Below are 25,474 nucleotides of genomic sequence, written 5' to 3' on the forward strand. Positions count from 1 at the left end.
GTCCTCCATCTTGAGTATTTTCTGGCTGCTTCTGGCCCAGTGAGATGAGGGGATAAAGTAGATTGAAGCCTGGGACCGAGCTCATGAAACCCTAGATAATGACATATGGGCTTCTTTTTAGAGCAAGATAAGAGTTTTGTTTTTTTTATCAGCTGGACAGAATCAAATGCATTCGCCTGGACATGCTCTGGCCATTTCAGACTATTACGTCCGTATCAATTTCCTGCCAGACGCCCCATCTGAAAGTGAATCTTCAAGGTCTGTTTGAGAGCAATGACGAAGAAATGTCATTCATTCCAAGTGAGACCCTCACAATCAGTAGGCCTACATTCACTACTATTGCAGTCACCAACACTCATACGGAAGTATAGCTAGTCTTCAACTTTAATTATGTTCCTCAACTTTAATGATGTTTTCAAATTATGAATGGCTCAGGTTTAAAACATGGCCATCGGTTGAGAGATTTGTGACCAGGTAGGCCTCTTGATAAACTCTTATTTCCTGAGGTTGTTTTGGAACCAACATGTGAACCTGTCAAACTCAAAGGTGTTGCTTATGACACCGATTTGACAAATGTGAAACTGTAGCCTACAAGTTCATTAAGTTATTATGTGTATTACGTGCAGCGTTTGCGTTATGTCTTCCCCGTTTGGCGAATCTGTCGTCACAGCTGCTTGGAATAAGGTAAAACTGCGTTGTTGTGGTGTCTTACCCCCAGTTAAAATGGTCCCCCCTGTAAATCTGTAACACCAGATATGGTCCTTTAGGGAAAGAGGGCCGTTTATGTGTATCCTGTGTGTGGGCTTCTGTGCAGGGGTCAGGGAGTGTGTTGACACTTGTCTCAAGCGGATGGAGGGGGACATTCCTGGGATGGTTGGACGTGTTATCACACCCAGACTTCATCCTGCCCTATCATATATATATATATACATACACATGCACAGAGTGCAACCACACAACTCTGTTCTCCCCATAGCTGGCAAAAAAAACAAAAGAAAATGGCGATTGAAAGTCAGGGAGAATCAGACAGACATAAAACAAACGTGAAAGGGTTAACTGGAATGCTATAAGTTTGGGGAGGAAATAGATCAAAAGTCCAAGCCGTTCAATAAAAATGCAAATACTAAAGGCCAAATTGGTGAGGACTGATTGTCCTGGATTCGCAGGAGGAGGATGAAGCAATTACCTGAGCATTAGAGGCGAGAGAGGGACTGGGGAAGACCGGCTGCGTGCTCCTCGGACTCGGGGAAAGGGAATGCTAATAACCGCACTGCCGACTCAACTAGTCACGATGTGATGGAGGCGCCTCGACGCAGGTACTACAAAAAGTCCCTTGTGAAGGGACTCGTGGTGATGAGGCTGACAGGTAGGTGCAGGGTGATGGGAAGGGGGCCACGGGTGCTCAGGCACACACACACACACACACACACACACACACACACACACACACACACACACACACACATCACACACCCGCACTCAGAATGGTTACTGACAACCACATTTGCTCACCCACACTTCATCAGAAGTGTCACACACACACACACACACACACACACACACACCGTCTCTCATACACCTAGTGTGAGTGCACAGATTGTTGTGCACTTGCTGGCGAGGCCCCAGCGCCGCCCGTCACGTTACATTACCGACTCATCGCCATGGCATCATCTCATCAAATTAGCCTTAATGAACACAAACGAGGCCACGAGAAGGGAGAGAATCAAACTTTTATTAAATGACTTCATCTTCTGTACATCCACAACATCAAGGGAATGAAAGAGAGAGGAGTGGAGTGGAGCGCACCTCTGCCCGTTTCCTAGGCCCCCAACCCACAACAAAAACACCCATTCTTCCATGTCCCTCTGCTCGTTCTCTCTTCATCAGCACCCCTCCCCCTTCCCTCTTACTCCTCGACACTGCTGAGTACTTTGAACTGGAGATGTGCTGTGTTTGACAAGTTCTGGCATAGAAGCCCAAACCATCTAAATGCAGCCGGTGAGAGTCGCAGGCCCGCTGTGCTGTGCTGTGCCGTGCCGTGCCGTGTCCACACTGCTACTAGCAGTCATGTTAAGACACTTCGCTGCTGAATGAGATGCTCTTGACAAGGCATGGTATTAACCTAAGCATGGTCCTTCCTTTTTGCTGATTTGGTTATAGAGTAAATATACAAAACAAATGCACTGCAGTATCCTATTCTATATATTCTTGCTCACCTTGCGTCACGAACACGCTACCTCTATTGATATTTAAGTAAGGTTTTTTTTTTTGTAAACACCACGAATAACAACATTAATAATATCTCTATGACACAATATATATAATCTGTAGCCAACGCAGCGGCTGCTTCTTCAATGCTTGCATGATTGTGGGAGATACTTGGAGTACTTCCTTTTCTGAGCTAATACACTTTTAATGTCTGGTGTTTTGCAGTTAATGCCAATTGAAATAAAGAGAAAGCAGGCTTTGAAACAAATTCAGCAGAAGAATCAGCCCCTCGCTTTTCCCCAGGGTGATGGCCCCGATGTGTTTTTCGAGAGCATGCAGACAAAATGTGTAGGACATTATTCCCACTTCGGCTGATGGAAGCAGTGATTTCGCCTTGTATTTGGTCTTAATGGCACAGGATCATCTCTGCGGACCTTGTTTTTTTGTGTTTTTTTTTGGCTAATGCCATCAACGAAACAAGCCTAAATTGTGGGATAAAAATGCTACAGGCAGCCTTCAATGCCTGCTGCCCATTACCCTGGGTGATTCAACGCTGGGCACGTGGCTCTCCCTTGGAGCTAGCGCTTGGTGGTGCACTACATTGTACATTCAATTTAATTTCCTTTTTTTTCAGCTTTATCAAAAACAAAAAAAAAGCCTATGTACAAAACATTTACATTAAATAGTGTAGCCCTACTATAGTTGCCCCATCTGATTTTGCAAGAGGACCGTCATAACCCACAATGCATTGCGTGCCGGCCTGCGAGCTCTACAAGTGCCGCTCGTGTCAGGCAGTCGCATCAGGTGTGTAGAACAGTGTTCCTCATGTGACACTAAAGCTCAAAGACAAACAAACAAACAAAAAATAAACAACAAAGACAATAAAACAGGATACCCAACTTCTGCCCCTGCCAAAGCCACCCAACCACCAACATCTGCAAACACACAGGCTTTCTCTCCCCGCCACTCCCCCAAGCGGTTGATCCAGGTGTAAAGGGCGTGGGCTATGATTTCTTCTGCTTTTCTCTCTTCTTTTTCTTTCTGTCGTCTGGCTGCGCTGTGATTCTACCTGGTCAGTTGGCCCACCACCTTCAGAAGAGTCTTGTTCTCCTGCTTCAACTGCTCATTCTCATCCTCAATGTCATCCAGATCCTGCTCGGACACAAGCACAAGACAGAAATGCCTCAGGTTTAGGAATGCTACTTGCACTTTAGAATACATTTCCTTAGGTAAAATGTCCTGAAATTCATACATTTTTATCCCACTAATGAATTAATCAATAATGGTTAAGGTGCAATGCACTTCTTGTATAAGTTCACATTGTTATCAGTTGTTGTCAGTTACTACCTCAACCTTTACGAACACCTAGACCCCTTCCTGAAGTGGTGCGAAAATGTTGCATCATTTGACAATAATTTCTTAGATTCATTCTATTGTGGTTAGATTTCCAGAGGGGAGGTCTGCGTACCGCTTTATAAGCACCTGGGATATTTGGGGACATGCTGATGTCTGTGAATATATAGAAATGCTTTTGTATGACTGTCAATCCAGGACAGTACATCTTTTCACTCAAACCCTAGTCACTATCACTAAACTGAGGATGGAGCCCAATCCATCATTATGTTTCATACAAAATTGAGTGCTGGTCCCTAATCCGACTTTTAGCCAAATGCTGAAGATTATGTAAGAGTTGATTGTTCCTTTGCTTGTTTGACTAACCAAGAAAGTCATTTGAACGATAAGACTAAGCACTAGGAGTGACACGGCAAGACTCAACCTCTTCATGCTCCTGACTCACACACACACACCTCTCTACTGTGTCATCCCAGATACCATAAATTACATACTGGGTTTAATTGATGCAGTTGATTAGGAATTTGTTACAGGCCACTGAAGACCCACTGCGAGTCATTTTTTTTTTTTTTTCTGAAAGCCAGAGTGTGGTCTCTGCATTTTGGTCCTTTTCTTTAGGTGAGTTATCTGCTGAGATAGATAATGCCTCCAAACAGTTTTAATTAGCCATAAATGAGGAGACCCACTGCCACCTCTCTTCTCCTCTCCCTGCCTCCGTCACCCCACCCCCTTCCCCTCTAACTCATCAAAGACTCAGACTGAAATGACAATTCTCATTTTCGTGTGGCTCCATCACTAATGGACACGACAGGCCGTCATCCAAATCAGCCACGCAGCGCTGGTCGGGGGAACTGAAAAGGGAAAGACGGCTTGGAAGTCAAACAGTGGTGGTTGAGGGGGTCGCAGCCAATAGGGGGGTCGTGACGAGATATTAATGTCTGCCATCGGCCCCCGCAGCGCAGTTCACACTGTTCATTTAACATCTAATGGCTGCTTGATCTACTGGGGTAGACAAAAAAACTTTGTTGGACCTCCAGGAAACAAAGAACTTGTTACTCTTTTGGAGCAGAAAATGGGTATCCCAAAGTTTATCGGATCCGTTCATCAAATCGAATTGGCCTCAAATAACCTGATTTTCTTGCTCGATTTAAAAACAAATAACCTGTCTGCAACTCATTTACGGGTGCATACTTCTGTCCTCTTGATGAAATCCCAAGATGACTCTCTGACCTCCTCTGAAGAGTTTGGTCCAAAGCAAATTACTTTCAGACATTTCCATGTCCAATTTGCAATGTCTCTGGATGGTTATCCTCCACAATCCCACAGTAGACAGTGAAAACTTCCCAAGTGATAACCACCATGATTGCTTCTGATTGTTGACCTTGATACTAACACTGCACGCTTTGTGCTCCACCAAGGCATTTTGATCTCAGGAGCTCATCAATCATCATGAATCATTCAGTAAAGATGTGCAGGACCAAAACAAACGAATAGTCCTTCTGGACAATCTCATCTCTCAAAACTGCGCCTACTGACTAGTGCTAGCCAGTTCATGTTTCTTGGCAGTGGCCCTGAAGTCGGCTATTTTCTTTGGACTATGAAAGGAACAAAAGTCCGGCAAAGCCTTGTTCAGAGGATTCTTTTGCCCCCGTCTTGGACATGAAAACTATTCCTCCTATTGGGATTCCCCTCAGCTGGAATGCCAGACAGGCCACCAACTGTTGACCCTGCACTGGGACATCGGAGATCACCCGATGGGAAAGTTTGTTTGCCATCTCGGAGTGCCGCGCTACTGGATCCCCGAGGATTCTGTGGGCTGGCGGATCCCGTGGCCTCCTATCCCAGTCTTGGCAAATTTGGGGGCCAAGAGAACGAGCAAGGAAAAACAGAAGCGCAGCCATTCTTGGACTCTCCCTTGTCGCTCGTGCCAAGAGACAATGTTCTATAAAGCCTCAAAAAGGCAGTAAGTGAATACAATCTTCTGGGGCAAAGGTAAGAGGGAGGAGGGAGGGAAATAACATTGCAGAGAATTTAGAAAATCCTTTAGGTGTACGAATTAAAAAGAATAAACTACTCTCAAATAGACCCAGAGGTAGGAAGTCTGGAGACTGCAAAAAGGAGAATGTGATTCCTAGAACACGATTCCTCAAAAGTTTCCTCAAGAGTCCTCTGGGCGTGATTTTGTGCGAACTGAAAGAGATTAGAAGCCATTTTGCGTAACCGGCCCCTCAGGATCAAGCAATTAAAAGAAATGAATGTTCTGATTGCTACTTTTGTTCGAGTAGCTAAACCTTCAGAATTTTTTAGTCCCTCTCCTCCTAGTATGTGGTCAGGGTAAGATAGAGCAACAGAATAAGTCATATGTTCATGAACATATGGTCTTCCTTTAAGTTAGTAGGCTATGCATGCTATACAGCAAACATGAAAAGGGCTAAACATGAAATGTTTCCTTTACCACAGAGGAAAGGGCCTCCCTGTGCTCATATAAATGTAACTGGCTGATTAACATACAGTGGAAGGGGTGCTATGTGGGGCCATCTGTCTGAGAGCTGACAACTATGGCAGCGGTGTCAGAGATGAGGGGGGAGAGTGAGAGTGAGATGCACACACGCACACAGGTAGATATGCACACAAATACACAAAACCACAATCACACACACACGCACACAGGTAGATATGCACACAAATACACAAAACCACAATCACACACACACGCACACAGGTAGATATGCACACAAATACACAAAACCACAAATAGATATGCACACAAATACACAAAACCACAATCACACACACAGGTAGATATGCACACAAATACACAAAACCACAATCACACACACACGCACACAGGTAGATATGCACACAAATACACAAAACCACAATCACACACACACATAGATATGCACACAAATACACAAAACCACAATCACACACACACGTAGATAGGCACACAAATACACAAAACCACAATCACACACACACGTAGATAGGCACACAAAACCACAATCACACACCTCTAACAATAACACTTAAAGATGCATAGCATCAGACATGGAAGCACGTGCATCTCTCTCACACACACACACATATATACATAAAGCTTCCCTTGCTACAGCCTGCCTTGAATTTAAAGTGTTTATCAAATACCAATCAGATCCAACTCGGAGAGAGAGACAGAGGCAGGTGCGCGGGGAAGTAGAGAGTGCTTTAGAGGAGACCTGCGCTAGAGTAACTCCAAATGGGGGATAATTGTAATCTCCTGCTTATCCTTGAAGCGGCTCCACAATATCAGGCTGATTGCCGAGAGATAGCGAGGTGCTAATTTGGCAATAGTTTCTATTTAGTTTCCGGCTTCATGGGACACAGCTGCGAGAGACTACTCAATACAGGCGATGACACACAGGCACAGACACGTGGACACACACTTGAGCACACACACACACACACACACACACACACACACACACACACACACACGGTAATAGAGAATAGGTGAACAGAAAATTCATTTGAAATGATAAGTGAGGGTTATAAGTTATAAGCATAAGTATGATAAGTTGTCTTAATGAAAAACAATTATTGGATCTTGTCCCAGGTATACCATATTGAAAGTAATATCTTCAATTACTTTTAATTGAATTTCTAACTGTTAACACACTCTCAATCTTGATGACTACATTTCATTTTGCAACGTTTTACAATCCAACATTAAAAGTTAAATTGCATAAATGATCCTGCGCTGAACTGTCACAATCCCAGGTTCGCAATGAAGACAGACGGTTTTGTCTTACTCATAAGCTGCTTATCGGTGCATAAAACTGCTTCATCTGAGCCTCCCACACAAGGTTAACCAGTCCTCTGCTCACTTTATTGTGTATTCATTGACTACTCAACCTGGATAACTTGGAACAATGTGAACAAATTTGAGAGCCAGTCTTTTGTTTTTCAAGGAGTTTGGTTGTCGCACAATGGAGGACCCTTCCACCCCTTCAAGTGTGCATTACAGGAGTCGAGTAAGAATGCATCTATATGAAATATTTCAGGATTCTTTCCCAAGAACTAATCAACACGTTATCCTGTCGGGTGCAGAAGCGAATGAATCCAGGCGGCAGCTCACCCTGTTCAGCAGGTCTATCTCCTCCTTCAGCTTCCCGATGAGCTCGTCTTGGTCCTGGTGGGCCTGCAGCAGTCGGGTGTTCTCCTGCCTCTCGGCGGTCAGCTCCTGACACACACAAAAGGCGCTCGATGAGGACACAGATACTCATTTAGGGAGCCTCCAGCTTCCAGGCCAGCGCTCAATGATGAGCACTGAATGAGCCAGCCAGCCCATGCCCCAGAGGAGAGGGACAACAGAGCAGCTTTGACGTCGAGTCTTTGGCAAAACACACACACACACACACACACACACACACACACACACACACACACACACACACACACACACACACACACACACACAAAGAAAACAACACACAGATGGACATTCTCTATCCATCTATCCAAGTCAACCATAATTACCATAATGTGTTTAGTATTTAGAACCGGTGTATTTTTAATGACAAAAATATTGAAACGGAATATTTGGGGAATAGCACAGGGTAGCTTGAGTAATCTATACCTGAACACATTCAGTGGTATAATAATCAGCATATTTTTTTATTTATTTTTTTAAATCTGCTTCATATTTGCCACTGGGTACACTTTTAATGGGATACACCAACATCACCTCAGGGGTCATCATTCTGTCATTCGCTCCTCTAACAACAGCATCTAATGATGCTAATGTTTCGGCTGCATGCCAGACGGCAGGTGCACTGAGCACACTGCTATCTCAACAGCTGGGGCTGGCTTCCGTGCTGCCGTATCTACAGTTACCTCAGGCCTTGTTAAACGCAGTCAGATTCGGGCTGGAAGTCCCTTCTGTGCATGTTTAATATCCCAGAGAGAGCAGAGCAGTGATTTGTGAAAAGCAGATGGAGGTTTGAAGCTTTAGTATGTGTTTAAAGCTAATACACCGTGAGAGACAGATCAACTCAATGATTGAGAGTTAATAAACAACCGCTAAAGTGAGATTGGGGATGTGGGTGTATGAGAGACGGGGTGCATTTCTCTCTTTATCTGTGTGTGTGTGTGTGTGTGTGTGTGTGTGTGTGTGTGTGTGTGTGTGTGTGGTAGGTTCTTCTTTAAAAGACTATGTGACATTTGATAATAAAAAGTGGGCTCTGTGTGCTTCATGAGAGAGGTGGAGAGCATAATGTCTGCCCTGTAAATGTCATCTCTGGCTGAGCACAGGATTTATTGCTGCTCAGGAGAAGATTTTCCGATTTCAGATGAGTGAAAAAATAAAGGCAATGGGAGAGAGAGAGAGAGAGAGAGAGAGTGTGAGTGAGAGACCGAAAGAGAGAGTGAGTCAGAGAAACGAAAGAACGTTTTAAAGGAAATTAGAAAGCGTCTACACACTTCTCCTTTGCCACCCCTCGTTCAAAAAACTTTTACACTCTTTTTCAAAAGCACTGCTCTCCTGGTTAAAGAAACTCATCACCGATGATCCTCCACGCTCAGCCTGCCCGGCCTGTTTTCAGTACCCAAGGACGCAGCGCTTTCTCTGGGCCCGCTCGCACAATACCAGACCTTCATGCGGCCTTAACGTGATGAATCACTGGGCCGGGAGCGTTTCCAAACATAACTCAAGGGCCACGTTACACATGTAGCCCCTGCGTGAGCTTCCCCCTGAGGATTAGGGCTCTGATCTGCCATCATACAGACAGGCTCTGCCTGGACTTAACTATACATTAAAAAAGGATTTTTTTTTTTTACATACGTCGCTGTATGCCTTCCCATACTGTTCGGACAAAGACTGCATTTAGCTGCGCTTTTCCCTTTTATTGGAAAATTCATAAAGCAGGTCACGCGCATTAAAAACAGTAACTATGGGGTGGTGAAAGACAGACAGACCTTTAAACAAGTACACTAGCCCATTTTTCTCGAAGATACAAAGAATAAAATGACATTAAACTCCAAACCTGCTATACAGTTTAGAGATTTCATCTGAAAGCATGAGTACATACGTGCATGACGGCAAGTATGAAACTAACATGTCACAGTACATTAAATGCATTCCCTGGGCATAAATGTCAATCCCATTACATAACATAACTTCATGATTACTATATATCAGAGACAGTTTCCACTATACCAGTCGTTCTCAAAGTGTGGTCCACCAGTGCCCCGTAATGGTCCTCGACGGCCAAAAGTAAATTATTGCGACATTTCTAACATACAACTCAGAACGAAGAGAACACAGCCAGTAGTAGCCTAATATATTAAAGAGTTGCCTAATCTATTAACAAGGCCATGGATTGGTGGCTTAAGACAGGGACTATGTAAAGAAAATTAAATGAGAAAGCCTCTGACTCGGACAAGGAGAAGGTGCAATGGCGAGATGGTTCAGCCTCATTGGGCATTATCCCGCCGCGGAGCTGCATTCAAACAGCGTTTTTTTCTCCCACTGCAGAGACAGGAAGATGATAACTATATTCTGTGCTGTGTGACGTTGGATAATGACAGCTCTTAATTATGAAAAGTTGACTACTAGGATGGCTGTATTAATGCCAGAGGACTGGCCTACTGTTGGTAGTGAATTACTGCGGTCGGCATGCGCATCGTTGTGTTTTGATACATTGGCGTGTCTGAGTGTGTGATGGGAGTATGAGGCTGTGAGCGAACTATAGTTTGTAACATAACCAAGTCACGCATGGAGCAGGGTTCCAGATGTTTTGCCTTGCGCATTGTCATATCTATAACTAGCCTATCGGTATGTAAAAAAGGAGAGCCCACCCGCGAAAATCATGTGCCTTTGTCTGGCACCAGGTCTGGGTAGGAGGCATGTTCCAGGGATATACTATTTAGTTAGATGGTCCGCGAGTTTTTCTTTATTGGCTAAGTGGTCCTTGGTCTGAAAAAGTTTGAGAAACACTGCACTATACCTTATCAGATTAGTTGAATACAGTCTGTGTTGTAATAAATGGATATAAAAGGTATAAAGTATAAACAGGTCATGAAATCATGTTCTTGTTGGTAGCCTACCCTCTCCAGTTCATCAAGTCTCTTTTCCAGGCTGCCAGGAACTCCAGCACTGCCATGGCGACTGTAACCTTGGCGCTGACGACTGTTACCTCCCATCTCCTCTTCAGAGCCTGTCGAGCTACACACACACACACACACAGAAAGTAAGAAGGTAATGATGTTAGATAAGGGTGAGAATCCACACTGTTCTCTCCTGCACCATGACGAGTCTTTTTCTGAAACATGATTTCACTTGCTTGTTGCTTCACTATGCTGTAAAATTGACTATTTCTATCTAGATGTACAACTAAGGCGAACATGAGAAAGCATGACTGGTGCTGGTGCGCACTGTTAAATGTCAGTGCATTAACATCTCTCTCTCTCTCTCTCACACACTCACACACACACACACACACACACACACACACACACACACACACACACACACACACACACACACACACACACACACACACACACACACACACACACACACACACACACACACACACACACACACAGCCACAAAGAGCTCTAATGGACGGGCTCAAGCAGGGGTGGTGAAAAGAACAGGTGTTTACATATTCTCCCCCAACATGCTCCATCACTGGCTATTCAAGGAGGCGTCGCTGAAATAAGTGTGAGGCATTTAAAGGCACCTATTAGCAGCAGGTCTCCGGGTTTCCATGCTCTGAAGACACTGGAGTCTGTTAAGTCATTCACTTAAATGGGGACGAAAGATATATATATATATATATATATTTCAAAAAGACTTTGAAGTCGAATAAACACATTTAAAACTCACAGTGCGGCAACAGCTTTCCCTTCCATCAGTAGCTGTATACCAGTATACCACCTTAGAATGAAACCTTAGGCAAGAACAAGAATGTCTCTCCACCCAACCTTCATATCTCCCTCCCTCTCTCCTTCCCTTTCTCCTTCTCAGAGTTATTTTCACTCTTTTTTCTCTCCTGGCTCACAGCAAAGTGGGAATATTCATGTGGAACTTATTTCCTGTCGGCTTTACTTCAGTAATTACCGGCAATGCGGACTTGGAGCAAACGCTCCTCCATCGTACTCCACGGAGTCAAGAACCCACTCTGGGAATCAAATTAGTGGGCCGCCATAGGCCCAGAGCATCGTTTGAGACTGATGTCTGCATATATTTCAGTAAAGAGACTTTAAAAAAGATTCATAAAAAGAGGAAGAAGGGAAGAAGAAGAAGTAGTGAAGGATGAACAGAACAAGTTCATTGTCACTGAGGAGGAGGAGGAGAGTGGCACTGTGTCTGACAGCAGCTGTGTAAACAGGTCATAGTGTTACAGAATGGCTTAAACAAGAGAAAATGGCACAAATCTGAGCGCCTTTCTTTCGCCAGAAGACCAAAGGAACCTGAGCTGTACAAATGTTTGACATGGACGAGTCTTGGACAACACTGGGGGAATATCACAAAAGCACAGCCTCGCTGCAGAAAAAAAAAAGAAAGAAGAAAAATACGATTTTAACGGCTCCAAGGCCAAAATAAAGTGGTGGAGGGATCAATAAAAACTCCAGCTGAGAAACATATCATTTAATAACCCCACAAAGCTGCGGTATCAGAGAGATAACCCACACAAGCCAGGTCAGTCAGTCTTTTTTCTGCAGCCTTCTTCAACAATCAGTTGCTTCTCTGACTACTTTACATCGGTCAACAGCTGAAAGATCTATCCCAGCAGAGTGCTTTGTTGCCAACTCCTAATGGGCACCTGCTCTTTGGGAGTCACGGCCGTGAGTGTGCGTACGTTTGAAGGTGTCCTTCCTGTCCCCAGCTGAGGTGTTTACCAACCCAGTCCACTGCTAATGTCGGCCGGTTTCAAACGCAGCAGCGACGACTGCTGCTGGGCAAACAAGGCTCTTGAAAATGCTTGGTGTGGGGCTTGAGATCGCAGCTGGCAAGTATCGGCCCCACACACACACACACTCACGCCGTAACCTCCCAACCCCCCACCCACCCACCGGTCCCCTACCGGCCTCCCTGGGCCGCTGGCAAACCTGCGGAGCAGAGCGGAGCGGTGCTGTCCGTGTCATGTGGGCACGGCGGGCCACTCCGAGCTTGTTAGCGCCCTGCGGGATGGGAGATGGGAGTAATGAGGCACTCCTGTAGCCCAGACGGGGCGGGGTGGCGGGCAGTGTGGTGCAGTGTGGGGTGGTGGGGGGAGTGGGGTGAGGGGCAGCCAAAAAAATAAAGAGAGAGAGAAGGGAGGGAGACTGACGGTGAGGACTAATAAAAACCTTGAGCAGTGAGTCTATTTGGGCTTTCATGCAGGAGGTTCTCTTTTTGGCCGAAATGAAAACACATTGGATCATTTATGAATTCATATTGACATTTTGAGGGGATAACTGGTGCATTAGACCCTGAGGGCAAACCACACTTGAGCCTCATTCTTCACATGGCACATCCACGGCAGTCTTAGCCATGGACTAACTACTGAAAGCACTAAGACTGTGATTATTATGATTATCAATCTCTAATGCCTCAGATATCTCCCCTCTGACAGTGAGATTCCTCTGTTAATTTGGGGTTTTGTGATTCAGAAACAAAACCACGGCTTAATGACATCTCACAGGGTATCGGTAATCTCTTTATTTCAGATATTTGGTAGCATCCAATTGGCAGCCCCCCCTTGCATTCAAAGCTGGCCAATCAGGCAGAGCCAGAATCACATGGCCAGATTGAGGCTCAGATTGGGCCTATTGGCCGGCTCAGACGGGGACTTGACAGTATTGTGTAATTGTTCTGTCTGTATGCCTGCAGGAGGACAGACAGGCACTGTTTCAGGCCTACGGGTGAGTCCTCAGTCTTCAGAAAAACCTTCACCTCACTGGAATAGATTTTGGTCCTTGAGCGTAGTTGAAAAGATTCCATTCCGTCTGCGGCTACTGTAACTACCTAACTAATAGTAATGCCTGGGTGGGACTGAGTGTTTGGTAAGCAGAAGAACCATTGGATATAATTGCTTCACAATTTGAAGCCAAATACAATCTTTTCAGCCCCGCTTACCAAGAGGTAGAGTAAAGGCCTGAACAGAACGTACAGTTTGGCTGGCACACACACACACACACACACACACAGGCTTGTGGATCCCCAGACGTTTAAGGCTGACTGTCAATTCAGAAGGATTTAAATGGAGTAGGAACGTGTGGCAGTTCTGAGGCAAAGCTTCTGCAAAAAAACAAACAAACAAAAAAAAAAACAAACAAACAAACACACACACACACACACACTCCACGGAGCACAAAAAGGGAATAACGATGGAGGAAGTTTTCTGATTGCTCATTTCTTTTTACCCTAGCTCACTTTATTAAAAAGTGGGGACTGGGTCTATAGTCTACAACTGCACATGTCCTGCAGACACATACACAATCTGAGGTATTTCATCTCTCATGCACGCACGCACACACGCACTTGCCACACACACACACACACACACACACACACACACACACACACACACAAGTACAACATGGGGCATCTCACGACATAATCAGTCCAGTTCGAAATATAAAAAGCTGTTTTTTTTAATGTTCTAAATCTACAGTTAATTACCTTTAAAACACGTGGCCATTTATTGAGTCTTGTGCCATCTCCAATGGTTCATGTTTTGACAATTTATTTAGAAATAAATAGAAACAGAAAAGTTAAAGACTAATTGTATCTGTTGTAGTCCTACGCAGTCCATCAGGAATTCAGAGAATGAAGTTGTACTTTTTACGGATGCTTAATTTCTATACATTAACTAACGTGGCACGGTGGCTCAGTTGCTTGCACTGCTTGCTCTGCTGCCTCACAGCAAGAAGGTCATGGGTTCGATTCCCGCATGGGGCACTGTTGGCTCTGGGGGGCAGGTCCTCCCCAGAGTGCACAGTGCTCAGGTGGGCTATCTCCCGGGCCTTTCTGTGTGGAGTTTGCATGTTCTCCCCGTGTTCACAAGGGGTTTCCTCCACTAAGAACCCCAACAGTAAAAACATGCAAAATAACAGAACTCATGTCCATCCCTGACCAAATATGGACAGTTCACTTCACTTGGTCCCCGGGCGCTGCAAAGCTGCCCACTGCTCCTGGGGGGTCCTTGAGGAAGGACGGTCCAGGATGGGAAAAAGCAGAAAATAAATTCACCGCGACCTCAGGCCTACCTGCGTGTGTGTGTGTGTGTCCTGTGTCGCCTCCATATATGCACGTGTGTGTTCCAGTGTGTCGTGTGTGCCATTAAAAACCTGACAAAGGTCTTAATTATTATTAAAATATGAAAAATGTAAAAACATTATACGCTGTCCAAAGAAATCCGTTGGCAGATTGAATAGCTGCCCTGTCTTCACTTCTACTTTTCAGTGGCTTCATCATGAGGAGAATTCCGCTTCATACGTGCGATATGCTACAGGAATAGGCTGACTATCAAAAAGCGACCAATAAAAGTGCAATCTGACAATCTAGTGAGATTTACTTGTTGAAATGTTCCTTTTCTCATTGTACACCCCACTATGATATCCTGAAATGTGAACACAATTTTCACCATTTCATAAAAGTGGCCCAATCCTGGAGAAAAATGTATCAGGCTGCTCGTCCCTATACGATTTGACTCTATACAAGTTGACTCTAAAAAACTCTCTCATTGACTGAAATCTTATTATCTTCAAATGAGTGAATATCCATGAGGACATCTTGAGGAGGTAAATTGCTATGCCACTAATGACATGTTCAGATCCAGGAACACTGAAACTTTTGCTCAGAACAGGTGTCAGACCGGGAAAAAATTATTTCCTTGTCAAAACTTGCACTGTCACATATATTTGGGCCTATTTTTGGACGTAATCTCCTTTCAAATGGCTTTATCTCGGAATGAACAACAATAGACTGGTTTTGTCGTGGTAACCACCATGTGCACAATGCGGGGACAGGCCTCGTCTCACCTCTTATGCCGGCTGCTCCCACATCTCGGAGTGTCCTGTAGACAGAAAAACAGATAAGACCTCAGTTAGAGATGCAGTTGCCTAGAAACAAAACATGTTTAATTACATACAATAATGAACATACACTAAGATCACCACATCATCCATCCATCCATCCATCCATCCACCCACCCATCCACCCATCCACCCATCTATTCATTCTTTATCCAAATTAAAAGTTCTGTTGCCATGGCCTGAGTAGCGGTAATTCCATTCACTCCTACATAGGACACATGATGAGACGCAGGACTGACTGATTGACTGCTCAGTTGATTTGTCAAGTGCCTGGCTGGCTCAAATTCAAATATAAAACGCCATCAGTGATTTCCCCCATCAACAAAAAGAAACTCAGTCAACTGCAGTGTCTAGTAACACACACCCGCACACGCACACAGACACACACACACACAGTGCCCAGGGAGGTAAACTCAATTCGAGTTTCGATGGAGACATACGGCCATACCACACACAGTGCCCTAGAGGGGAATGACTGTATACTACATATTTCTCATGTTCAGCAGCAACACAGTGCAATTTCCGTGAGTTATGAGGCATTCTGCAGAAGCAGCCCTTGCAGTGAGCCCCACTGGTTAGCAGTAATCATTCTTGAACTTCCCCCTGCTGAGCTGCGATATTAGGTATGGGGTGTGCGTGTGTGCGTGTGTGCGTGTGTGCGTGCGTGCGTGCGTGCGTGCGTGCGTGCGTGCGTGCGTGCGTGCCTATGTGGGATCACGTGCCCTGAATGCATATCTGTGTGGACTTTCATTTAAAGTGTGCATCTGTTTGTGTGTGTTTGTTCGTGTGTGTGTTTGTTCGTGTGTGTGTGTGTGTGTGTGTGTGTGTGTGTGTGTGTGTGTGTGTGTGTGTGTAATACACACTCCTGCCCCTCCCGCTTTGCTGTTAACAGCCTTCCGCAGTTCTGCCCAGCTACAAGTTGAACTGCAGGGCGCACACGTTCATCATTTCTCCATTAGCGCTGCGTCGGCACCGCCACCCTGGAGTGCCCTCACGTTACACCCTGCTGACACCCTCTCACACAGACACGTGACTTCCATAGTTTCATTTAAGAAAATAAGGAAGGGAGAGAAAGAGAGAGAGAGAGAGAAAGAAAGAAAGAAAGAAAGAAAGAGAGAAAGAAAGAGAGAGAGAGCGAGAGCGAGAGAGAAAGAGAGAGAGAGTGAGAGAGAGAGAGGCAGGATGAATATTCATCTTCTCTTAAGGGGCAATGGCAGGTGAGCCTCCTGTCTAAGGTAGGACCTAATGGCACCCAATCAATCAGGCTGCTGCCACAACCGCCCCCTCCACCACTCCAGCTCTCTCCAACACGTGGTCATTAGTGTGTCACAATCCCTCCCCCCCTGCGGTGGTGTCCATCCATCCCAGCATGCCAAAGCTGGATCTATGCCTTCCCATGTTTACCATGTCACCCTAAAGCTGAGCGACAGTAAGATTCAGGATGGAGTGTGTGTGTGTGTTTGTGTGTGTACACATTTGAGTGCATGTCTACTTGTATGTGTGTGTGTGTGTGTGTGTGTGTTTGTGTGTGTGTGTACATTTGAGTGCATGTCTGTGTGTGTGTGTGTGTGTGTGTGTGTGTGTGTGTGTGTGTGTGTGTGTGTGTGTGTGTGTGTGTACACATTTGAGTGCATGTCTACTTGTATGTGTATGAGTGTGTGTGTGTACACATTTGAGTGCATGTCTACTTGTATGTGTGAGTGTGTTTGTGTGTGTGTGTACATTTGAGTGCATGTTTACTTGTATGTGTGTATGTGTGTGTGTGTGTGTGTGTGTGTGTATGGCACAGGGTGAGCAGGGGAACAGGAAGAGAGGGGGAGATGGAGAGGGAGACGCCACGGGGGGGGGGGGACTTGGAGACTTTCTTCTTCAACTGATCTGAGGCCAGTTGGTCCGGAGAGAGGATGGGTTCAGCATGCCAACACTGGGGAAAGCAAGGGGTCCATCAATCATGTGAACCATCAATCCTGATTGTCATTAAGCTGTTCGTGGACGAGCAGTGAATGATGTGCTGATTGTTGCCTGTGTGCGTTTGTACAATCACGCCGGGTCTATCGCATTCATTTTCCATGTCTGTGTCTTTGTCATTCACACTTCTTCTTGCACACACACACACACACACACACACACACACACACACACACACACACACAAGAAAACCGTGTCTCAGGGATTGTTTTTTTTTTTAGACTGCCACAGAAGGCGCGGGCCGAAGCTGGGAGCCTGCAGAGTGACGGCAGAGGGGCGGTGGGGTTACGGCAGGAGTGTGATAAACACAGCTCTGCCAGAGAGGGGCGCGGTGAAGACCCGGAGCCGGTGACAGATAGGTGTGCCGCAGAGCCGCGGCGCAGTGTCTTAGCCTTAGTCCCAGCTCCACTCAGGAAGACCGGAGGGGGTTCAGGCTGATGGCAAACGGCTCCCTGGGCAGGGAGCAAACCAGAGAGTCTTGGCTTGGTTTGTGTGTGTGTGTGTGTGTGTGTGTGTGTGTGTGTGTGTGCACACACATGTGTGTGGTGTGTGTGCGTGTGTGCATGTGTGTGTGTGCGTTTGCGCATGTTTGTGCGTGTGTGCATGTGTGTGCGTGTGCGTGTGCGCATGTGTGTGTGTGTATTTTTGTGTGAAATATGAGTAACAACATACCATGTCATGCATACAGACACAGACACAAACAGTCGTCACAAGCGGTCACACAATGTTCTATTGCAGTTCTACAGTTGCTTTGCTACAAATGTTGTTACAGTTTCGGTAATGTCCAAAAAAGATTTTGTCAATTTCTCAAAGGATGGTTCGCAGTGTATGAGGAACGCATGTGCCAAGAGAAACAAGCAACAACAAGGGCTGACAAGAAACAGTGGCCTGTGATTTTCATCCAGAGTTCTCTAATAGCTAACATTTACAGATGTGCTCTTGGAAAGACTTTTTTTCTGGTCTCTGTCTACAGTAAAACTATAATGCACAGAGCACAAATGGCCTCGGTATGTAAATGCCAGCGTAATGGCAAGATAACTACTGGTGCTAATCAGAGTTGCGCGTTTATTTTGTTTTGCCTTTTTGTAATATTTCATCCAAATAATGGATAGGAAAATTGGTAGCCATTTTTTAAAAAACAGGCTATATATGTTTTATTATTTACATCTTTATTAAGGAAATCAATTTAGCCAAGTAAATGCAGCACTCTAGTGAGAATGTCAGTGGATTAGAGAGAGCGGAGAGAGACAAACATGGAGCTGGATGGATAGAAGGCACCGGAAAGGCAGCAGAGATGGAGGACGTGGAAAAATACTGTGGAGTGCTGTAAAGCTCGCCAGTGAATAAACACCTTGCGGTTTTGGCCTGTTTTTCAAAGTCTGTTTTCACTGCATTAGGTGCAGGACATCTGTGACATGCTGGAGTGATGCTCACTATGTGCTTGTAAAGGGGGGAGGGGGGGGGGGAGGTTAATGTAATTCAAGTGAGGATACTTCTGCCTGCTCCGTATGGCCTGAGCAGCTCTATTCGTCATGCTTGAGCCTCGCTGACAGCTCACAAAAAGCCTTCTGCGTCCACACTAAGAGCTGCTATTACTGAGCACAAATGTGGGCACGTACACACCAACACACACACACAAGTAGACATGCACTCAAATGTGTACAGACACACACGCACGCACACACACAAACACACACATTAAAGTACACATGCACTCAAATGTGTACACACGCGCGCACACACACACACACACACACACACACACACACACACACACACACACACACACACACATAAAAGTACACATTCACTCAAATGTGAACACACACACACACACACACACACACACACACACACACACAAAATGTGTACACACTCCCAGACTCACTCATGTTCCCCTCTCTACCCTTATAAAAGCATTGAATTGATGACTGACTCACAACTCGGTGGGGTACCTCACTTCCCTCTGCACAGCAGTATTGGGGAACAACTCATACTCCCACCAAACATGGTATTGCAGTGGCTTCCCACCCCAATGTACTACATGTATGCTCTGTGTGAAGGCTGCAGCCTCGTCTGAAGGTGTTATGATGCCGTCTCTGATAATTAACTAGAGTTTCTGTACACAAGGCTGACTGGGACACAGGTGCACTTCAAACAGTGAATCGCTGTCCATTTAGATATGACCATCTGTGTTTCTGTGCTTTGTTTGTGTGTGTGTGTGTGAGTTTGTGTGTGTGTATGTGTGTATGTGTGTGTGTGTGTGTGTGTGTGTGTGTGTGTGTGTGTGTGCACAAATTCTCCTCTGTGTAAATCAGGCCAATATTCTCTCATCTAATAAACCCCATGCACTTGTGCAAAGAGGAATTTACAGCTTGTTTGTGATCTGACAGGTGTTGTGATGTTGACAGCTCATTAAAATATGAGGATTTCTGATGGCATAGGCTAAGAAGAAGAAAAAAAAAAAACAACATAAAACCAACAACAGAACTTCCCTGGCATTCTTTGATGGCTGTCGAGGTGCCCTGAATTCCAGATCTCTTTTCCGATAAATCCGATAAATGTTGCAGTTCCGCCTCGGGCACTCCGCCAGCCAAGGCCCGGCTCAGTTTTCATCCCGCTTACGAGAGGAAGAAGGACATTCCAAAAAGGAAAAATGCCTCACACTAGGAGTACACTGATGTGGGAGGCCTAACAAGCAATGTCTCACTCACAACCTGACTGAATCACAGTTCGATTATGAAGTAGAATGAACTATGAATTAGTCTTGGGCTGGTGTGGGTCATTCACAGTTCTCCCACGTTGAGGTCAATGGAGGCCTGGTGTGAGAGGTTTTTTCTTTTCTTTCCGCCTTCCTTCTTTTCTTGGTGAAACGGACAAATTACAGAGTGGTACGTTTTGCAGTGGATGCATTAAAGGATTGGAGACAGCGGCGCGTAGGAGGAGGGCACAGAGTGGCTCGGAGCCAATTACTGCATCTAAAGTGAAAGGTGCGAATTAAACAGCACATCAGAACTGTTAGGAGCCACAAGGCACCGATACCGTTCCTAAACTGAGAGCTGAGAGACAGTGAGTGTGTGTTTGTGTGTGTGTGTGTGTGTGTGTGTGTGAATGTGTGTTAGAGTGAGAGAGAGAGTGACAGAGAGAGAGAGAGAAAGACAAAGTGTGCAGCGAGCGAGAGAGTGTATGCGCATGTGAGAGAAAAAGTGGAAGAGAGAGTGTGTGTGAGAGTGTGAGAGAAAGCGAGTGAGAGAGAGTGAGAGTGTGCACGTGTGTTTGTGTGTGAGTGAGTGTGTGTTGTATGTGGTGGTGGGGGGTGGGGGGTGGGGGTATTAAGGATGTAAGCACTATGCATTCTAAACTAGGCTTTGACATCAGAGGCAGAAAGCACTGTGGAATGTTGCGGGTTGGGGTTTTTCTGTGCGCGTAGCCACAGTGTGAGGAAGCGCTTTCCTTCTGGGGGCCGAGCGCACCGATGAAAGGTAGAGCCTGATAACCAGGAGCAGATGCAGAGGCCCAGCTTGAGATGGGCTTCATTAAAGACAGACATGGAGGGAGGCAGGAAGGATGGATGGATGGCAGAAACAGATGAAAGGGGGAGAAAGTAGTTGGGCGAAGGGAAGGGGGCACCATCATGGGGTAGAATCTATACCACCCCAGTCATCACTTTGATGGGGCTGAATTTAATTCTGTGAATGCTTCAGGGCATAAAGAGTGCTGTGCATATATATATATATATATATGAGTGTGTGTGTGTGTGTGTGTGTGTGTGTGTGTGTGTGTGTGTGTGTGTGTGTGTGTGTGGGTTTGTGGGTGTGTGTGTGTGTGTGTGGGTTTGTGGGTGGGTGCGTGTGTGTGTGCGTGCGTGTGTGTGGGTTTGTGGGTGTGTGTGTGTTGCCTTAAGAGATATAGCACCTTGACGTCTGAAGGCCCAGACTGCCCTGCTACGGCCTCAGCAATCCCATCTCAAAGGCTCCGTCACTGCTGCCATATCACAGCCCACAGTGCCACTGCCAAGCACGACCCACCGACACCAGCCTCCGGAGAGAAAACGTCCCTTTATGAAATGTTGTCGGTTGGGGTTAGGGTTTTTTCTAGGCTGGGCTAAAAACCTTCCGACAGAAAGATTTTGAAGTGGGAGATAAGGCAGATCTAATATTAAAGTGCTGTTGTGATCTCTGTCCAAACTCTGCCCTTGGGTTTCGACTTCATGGGAACGCGCCTGGGATTGAAGACGAGCTGTTTTTGCCAAGACCCCGAGGACTGCATTCTTCAACCATTTTAATTTTCAATGAAGACTTCTCATTTCTATTTCTATTTCTAATACTGAGAATTGAAACAAAGACTACAAAATGACACAACCAATTAAAAATCAGCACAATCGCAAAGCCATTGGCTACACCATAGACATCAGGCTATGATCTCCCTCTTTCGCATCATCTTAAAGTTCCTCTAAAAGTCTAAAACTAGTAAACCCCGCACTAAAAGATTTGGAGAAGTGCTTTTTTTTTTCCTCGCGTACTGTAGCACTGCATCTAGTTATCTGTGAGTACATCAAACACCGGAGCGGGAGACGTGCCCTGAGCTCCATGGAGGCCCGTGCATCGCGGCAGACGCACGTGACGGAGCAGAGCTTTGTCAGAGTGATGGATCCTCCAGGGCTGGGGGGAGCACACATTTCTGGGCTGTTCGCTCTCGCCACAGATGTTTGTCTGATGGTGAACGGTAAATCTTTGCCTGCTGCCCCCCGTCCCCCTCCCACCACCATCACCCCCACGGAGGGTGAATGCTCTTTCCAACGCCTCCCGCTGCGGTCACAGCGATACTAGACTAAACTAACGAACATCAGCAAAGTCAATGGCAGCGTGGGCAGACATATTTATACATGTGTGTGTGTGTGTGAACAATAAAAGACCTCCTAGTGTGTCAACAGCGCAAAGTCACATCTGCTTCATGTTACAGCCCACCAGTGAGGCTTGCGGCTAGATGCCCTTTTCACATTGAATGATCGATGCTTAACTTAATGGGAAAGCATACTTTTCCGTCTCTCTCCTTCTCTCCAGCGCGCTCAATGTATCCGTATTCTTTCTGTGTTTCTGTGTATGTGGCTGAAAAATTGCAATCAAGACATTCATTACCGTCGATTAAGATTATGTGGAAAATACAGAAGTTTAAACTGAGTCAAGTAATCCTTATCGTTCATCAAGTGAAAGGATGTGAGGCTTGTAAACAGCTTTAAACTTGTTGCCATTTGATGCACAAGAGACGCCCGGCTCTAAGTAAACTGAGCAGAGGAAGTCTGCAATGCAGTCCAGCGAAGACGTTTACTTTTAATGGCTTCCCTTGAACATAAAACACTAAATCGCAGTAAAAATAAAATCATCAGTCATAAACAAATAGACAGGACGCAACATGTTACCGGTCTTTGTGTCTTTTCAGAGGCACAAGCTCCATAAATCAAATATATAACTCGCATGGTGTTGTCATCTTCCATACTTGGAGTATAACAGCTTTGATGCCACTGCATTTTCACACTAGTTGAATGCACCGCAATGATTTCACCAAAGGGAAATGCAATACATGATGTAGCGCGCTTGTCGCCCCGGCGACGAGCCGCTCACTCAATCAAATGTGATTACATAGACCCTAATCACATCATCTCCTTTCTACTCACACGCGGCACGGACCAGGGGTCTTTGAGAACAAGTGGAATAAATTACTGTTCAAATTTCAAGTGCAGTTGTTATGTAATATATAGTGGTCTCATCTCAGCATATCAGAAAAGGGCCACAGCAGCTCGGGTATCTCTGAGCTATATATGTATTCCTTGGCGACTTTTGCTCAGGAAAACAAGGCCGTCGTCCACACGCGAGGCTTGCATGGATACAGAGCACTTCTCCTGGTGGGCCTTTGATGCATAGCGGGCTGTCTGGAAGATGCAGACTGATTGCAGGGTGGGCTCTGGAAAGGCTATGATCTCCACAAAACCACAGAAGCCTGCTTTAAATTCAACCCTAATTGATTTGGCACCTGGAATAGATGGACAATGCAGTACTGCACTCGCTATGGTGGCCCAGTAGCACTCTCTGTAACTGTATATACATATATGCAATACCGCTGGTTAAGCAAAGAGGTGAGGTCAATGTGACTGAGTGGATGGTCAGATTCTTTGAGGTCAGACATTGTGTAAGCCTACAGAAAACTGCAGTTTTCCAGATGTGGATTAACATTACATTTTTTTTTTAAACTAAGTAACTAACCGACCTCTACTACAACTTCTATTGAACTCAGGGCCAGATTCGAATCTCTGTAAAAACCTGTAAAATGGCACCAGGAGCCACATAATTATACAGCCTTGTCCTGTGTTGCCAGGCTTGCTTGGTGTTGTGTAAGATCACTCGAGTGATGTGAAAAAAAGCCAGTGTTGTTTACCAGCCGGTCCCTGTGGCGATGTCACTCAGATCGGTTCTCTGGCCAACAGTGCCTCTGCTAGGCAGAACAGAGGCAACATCACCCTTGGAGAACTCCCTCCCATCTGGGCTGAACTCAACTCTTAACAAGCTGTCAAACTGGGCTAGCAGATGGATAGTTCTAGTCAAAGAGTTCCAGAACCTTCCCAAGGGGGATCCTCCTCCTCCTCCTCCTCCTCCTCCTCCTCCTCCTCCTCCTCAGAAACCCTGGCTTACCTGAGTTAGGTGAGCTGGCGCGTGCTCAGAGGACATTGTCTCGTTCTGGACCGTGTTCTGCTGCGTCAGCTCCGCGTCCTGCTTGCGGTCCTTCGGCACGCTGTCATCGTCGTCAAGCTCGTCCAGACTCTGCGAGAGAGAGAACACACAAGTATGAGAACCAAAAAAAATAAAAAAACCTGATACTTCAGGTAACCTGTGATCAAAGACAGAAGCGCTTTGGCCCTGAGGCAAATTGATAAGCTGTGCAAAGGCTGAATCGCAAAGGCTTTCAGGACGATCAATAAGTTCACTGTCTGGAACAGATAAACACGCCGATCACGATGATAACTCCAGTCGTTCGGAGCCTGTCGGTTCTTGGAAATGGTACTCCATGACCTGAAGATGAGGTCAATTTTGTGTGAGAGTGCAGAGCGTGGCTGAGAGGTTCGAATTTTCATCGTCAGCCTTTTGAGTAAATTCTCTTCTGAGTTGTTAACTGAGCTGCACTGAAATTACAAAGTTCACCCCCCCCCCCCCATCAATCAACACTAAAGAGGACTTTTGACAGTCCATCCCATGCTTACAGATGCTTTTCATTATAATGATATGCTCTTGTTTGCTAGTGTCAATTGTTAGCATTAGCATTCCTTCGGGGAGGACTGATGTGACCTCGAGCAACATGAAACTGAGATCTTATTTCCCGTCCAAGCTCGTCTCGGGGGGAATTTTCAGGGACTGGCGAAGTCTCCCAGCAAACACTGGAGGATTCAAAAGCATGGCAACAATGAGGACATTTCCAGATTGTTTTGGTTTTTCCTCTCTTGCACTTCCGCCATATCGGCATTTCTATCTCAGGCTTGTGCGTGTCCCGCTGTTGTCTGGTTTACGCCACGTCACTGCTAGTTTCAGCAGGCTTAAACAGAAGAGACGGGGAAGAAAAGATGTGTTTTTCCTTTGAGTACACAAAGCAGCCTTTCCTGTTTCACACTGGGAATGGAAGAAGGAGCAACAGGCACTGGATGGGTAAAAATAGCAGCGCGAGGCAAAGGAGGAATGCAAAAAGTTGCAAAGACTTTCCTGCCAGACGATTTATCAGCACTCCTGGGGATAAGCCAGACCCTCACACACACACACACACACACACACACACACACACACACACACACACACACACACACAGACCTGAGCTCTCTAAAACTCACACAAAACTC

General features: G+C 45.7%; 1 protein-coding gene across 1 annotated transcript in view; it reads right to left on the minus strand.

Moving 5' to 3' along the window:
* Positions 1 to 1,713: 1,713 nt before the first annotated feature.
* The window catches only part of pawr (PRKC, apoptosis, WT1, regulator), a 60,621-nt gene continuing 36,860 nt past the window's right edge, over positions 1,714 to 25,474 (minus strand). Inside the window, exons 3-7 of the mRNA XM_012815447.3 lie at positions 24,282 to 24,410; positions 15,574 to 15,608; positions 10,648 to 10,765; positions 7,679 to 7,783; positions 1,714 to 3,360 (exon numbers count right to left, since the gene is read on the minus strand). Of these exons, the coding sequence (XP_012670901.1) occupies positions 3,274 to 3,360; positions 7,679 to 7,783; positions 10,648 to 10,765; positions 15,574 to 15,608; positions 24,282 to 24,410 (474 nt within the window). The 3' untranslated portion in view covers positions 1,714 to 3,273. The remainder of the gene's footprint in view (positions 3,361 to 7,678; positions 7,784 to 10,647; positions 10,766 to 15,573; positions 15,609 to 24,281; positions 24,411 to 25,474) is intronic.

Source organism: Clupea harengus, chromosome 16 (assembly GCF_900700415.2).
Source record: "Clupea harengus chromosome 16, Ch_v2.0.2, whole genome shotgun sequence".
NCBI lineage: Eukaryota > Metazoa > Chordata > Actinopteri > Clupeiformes > Clupeidae > Clupea > Clupea harengus.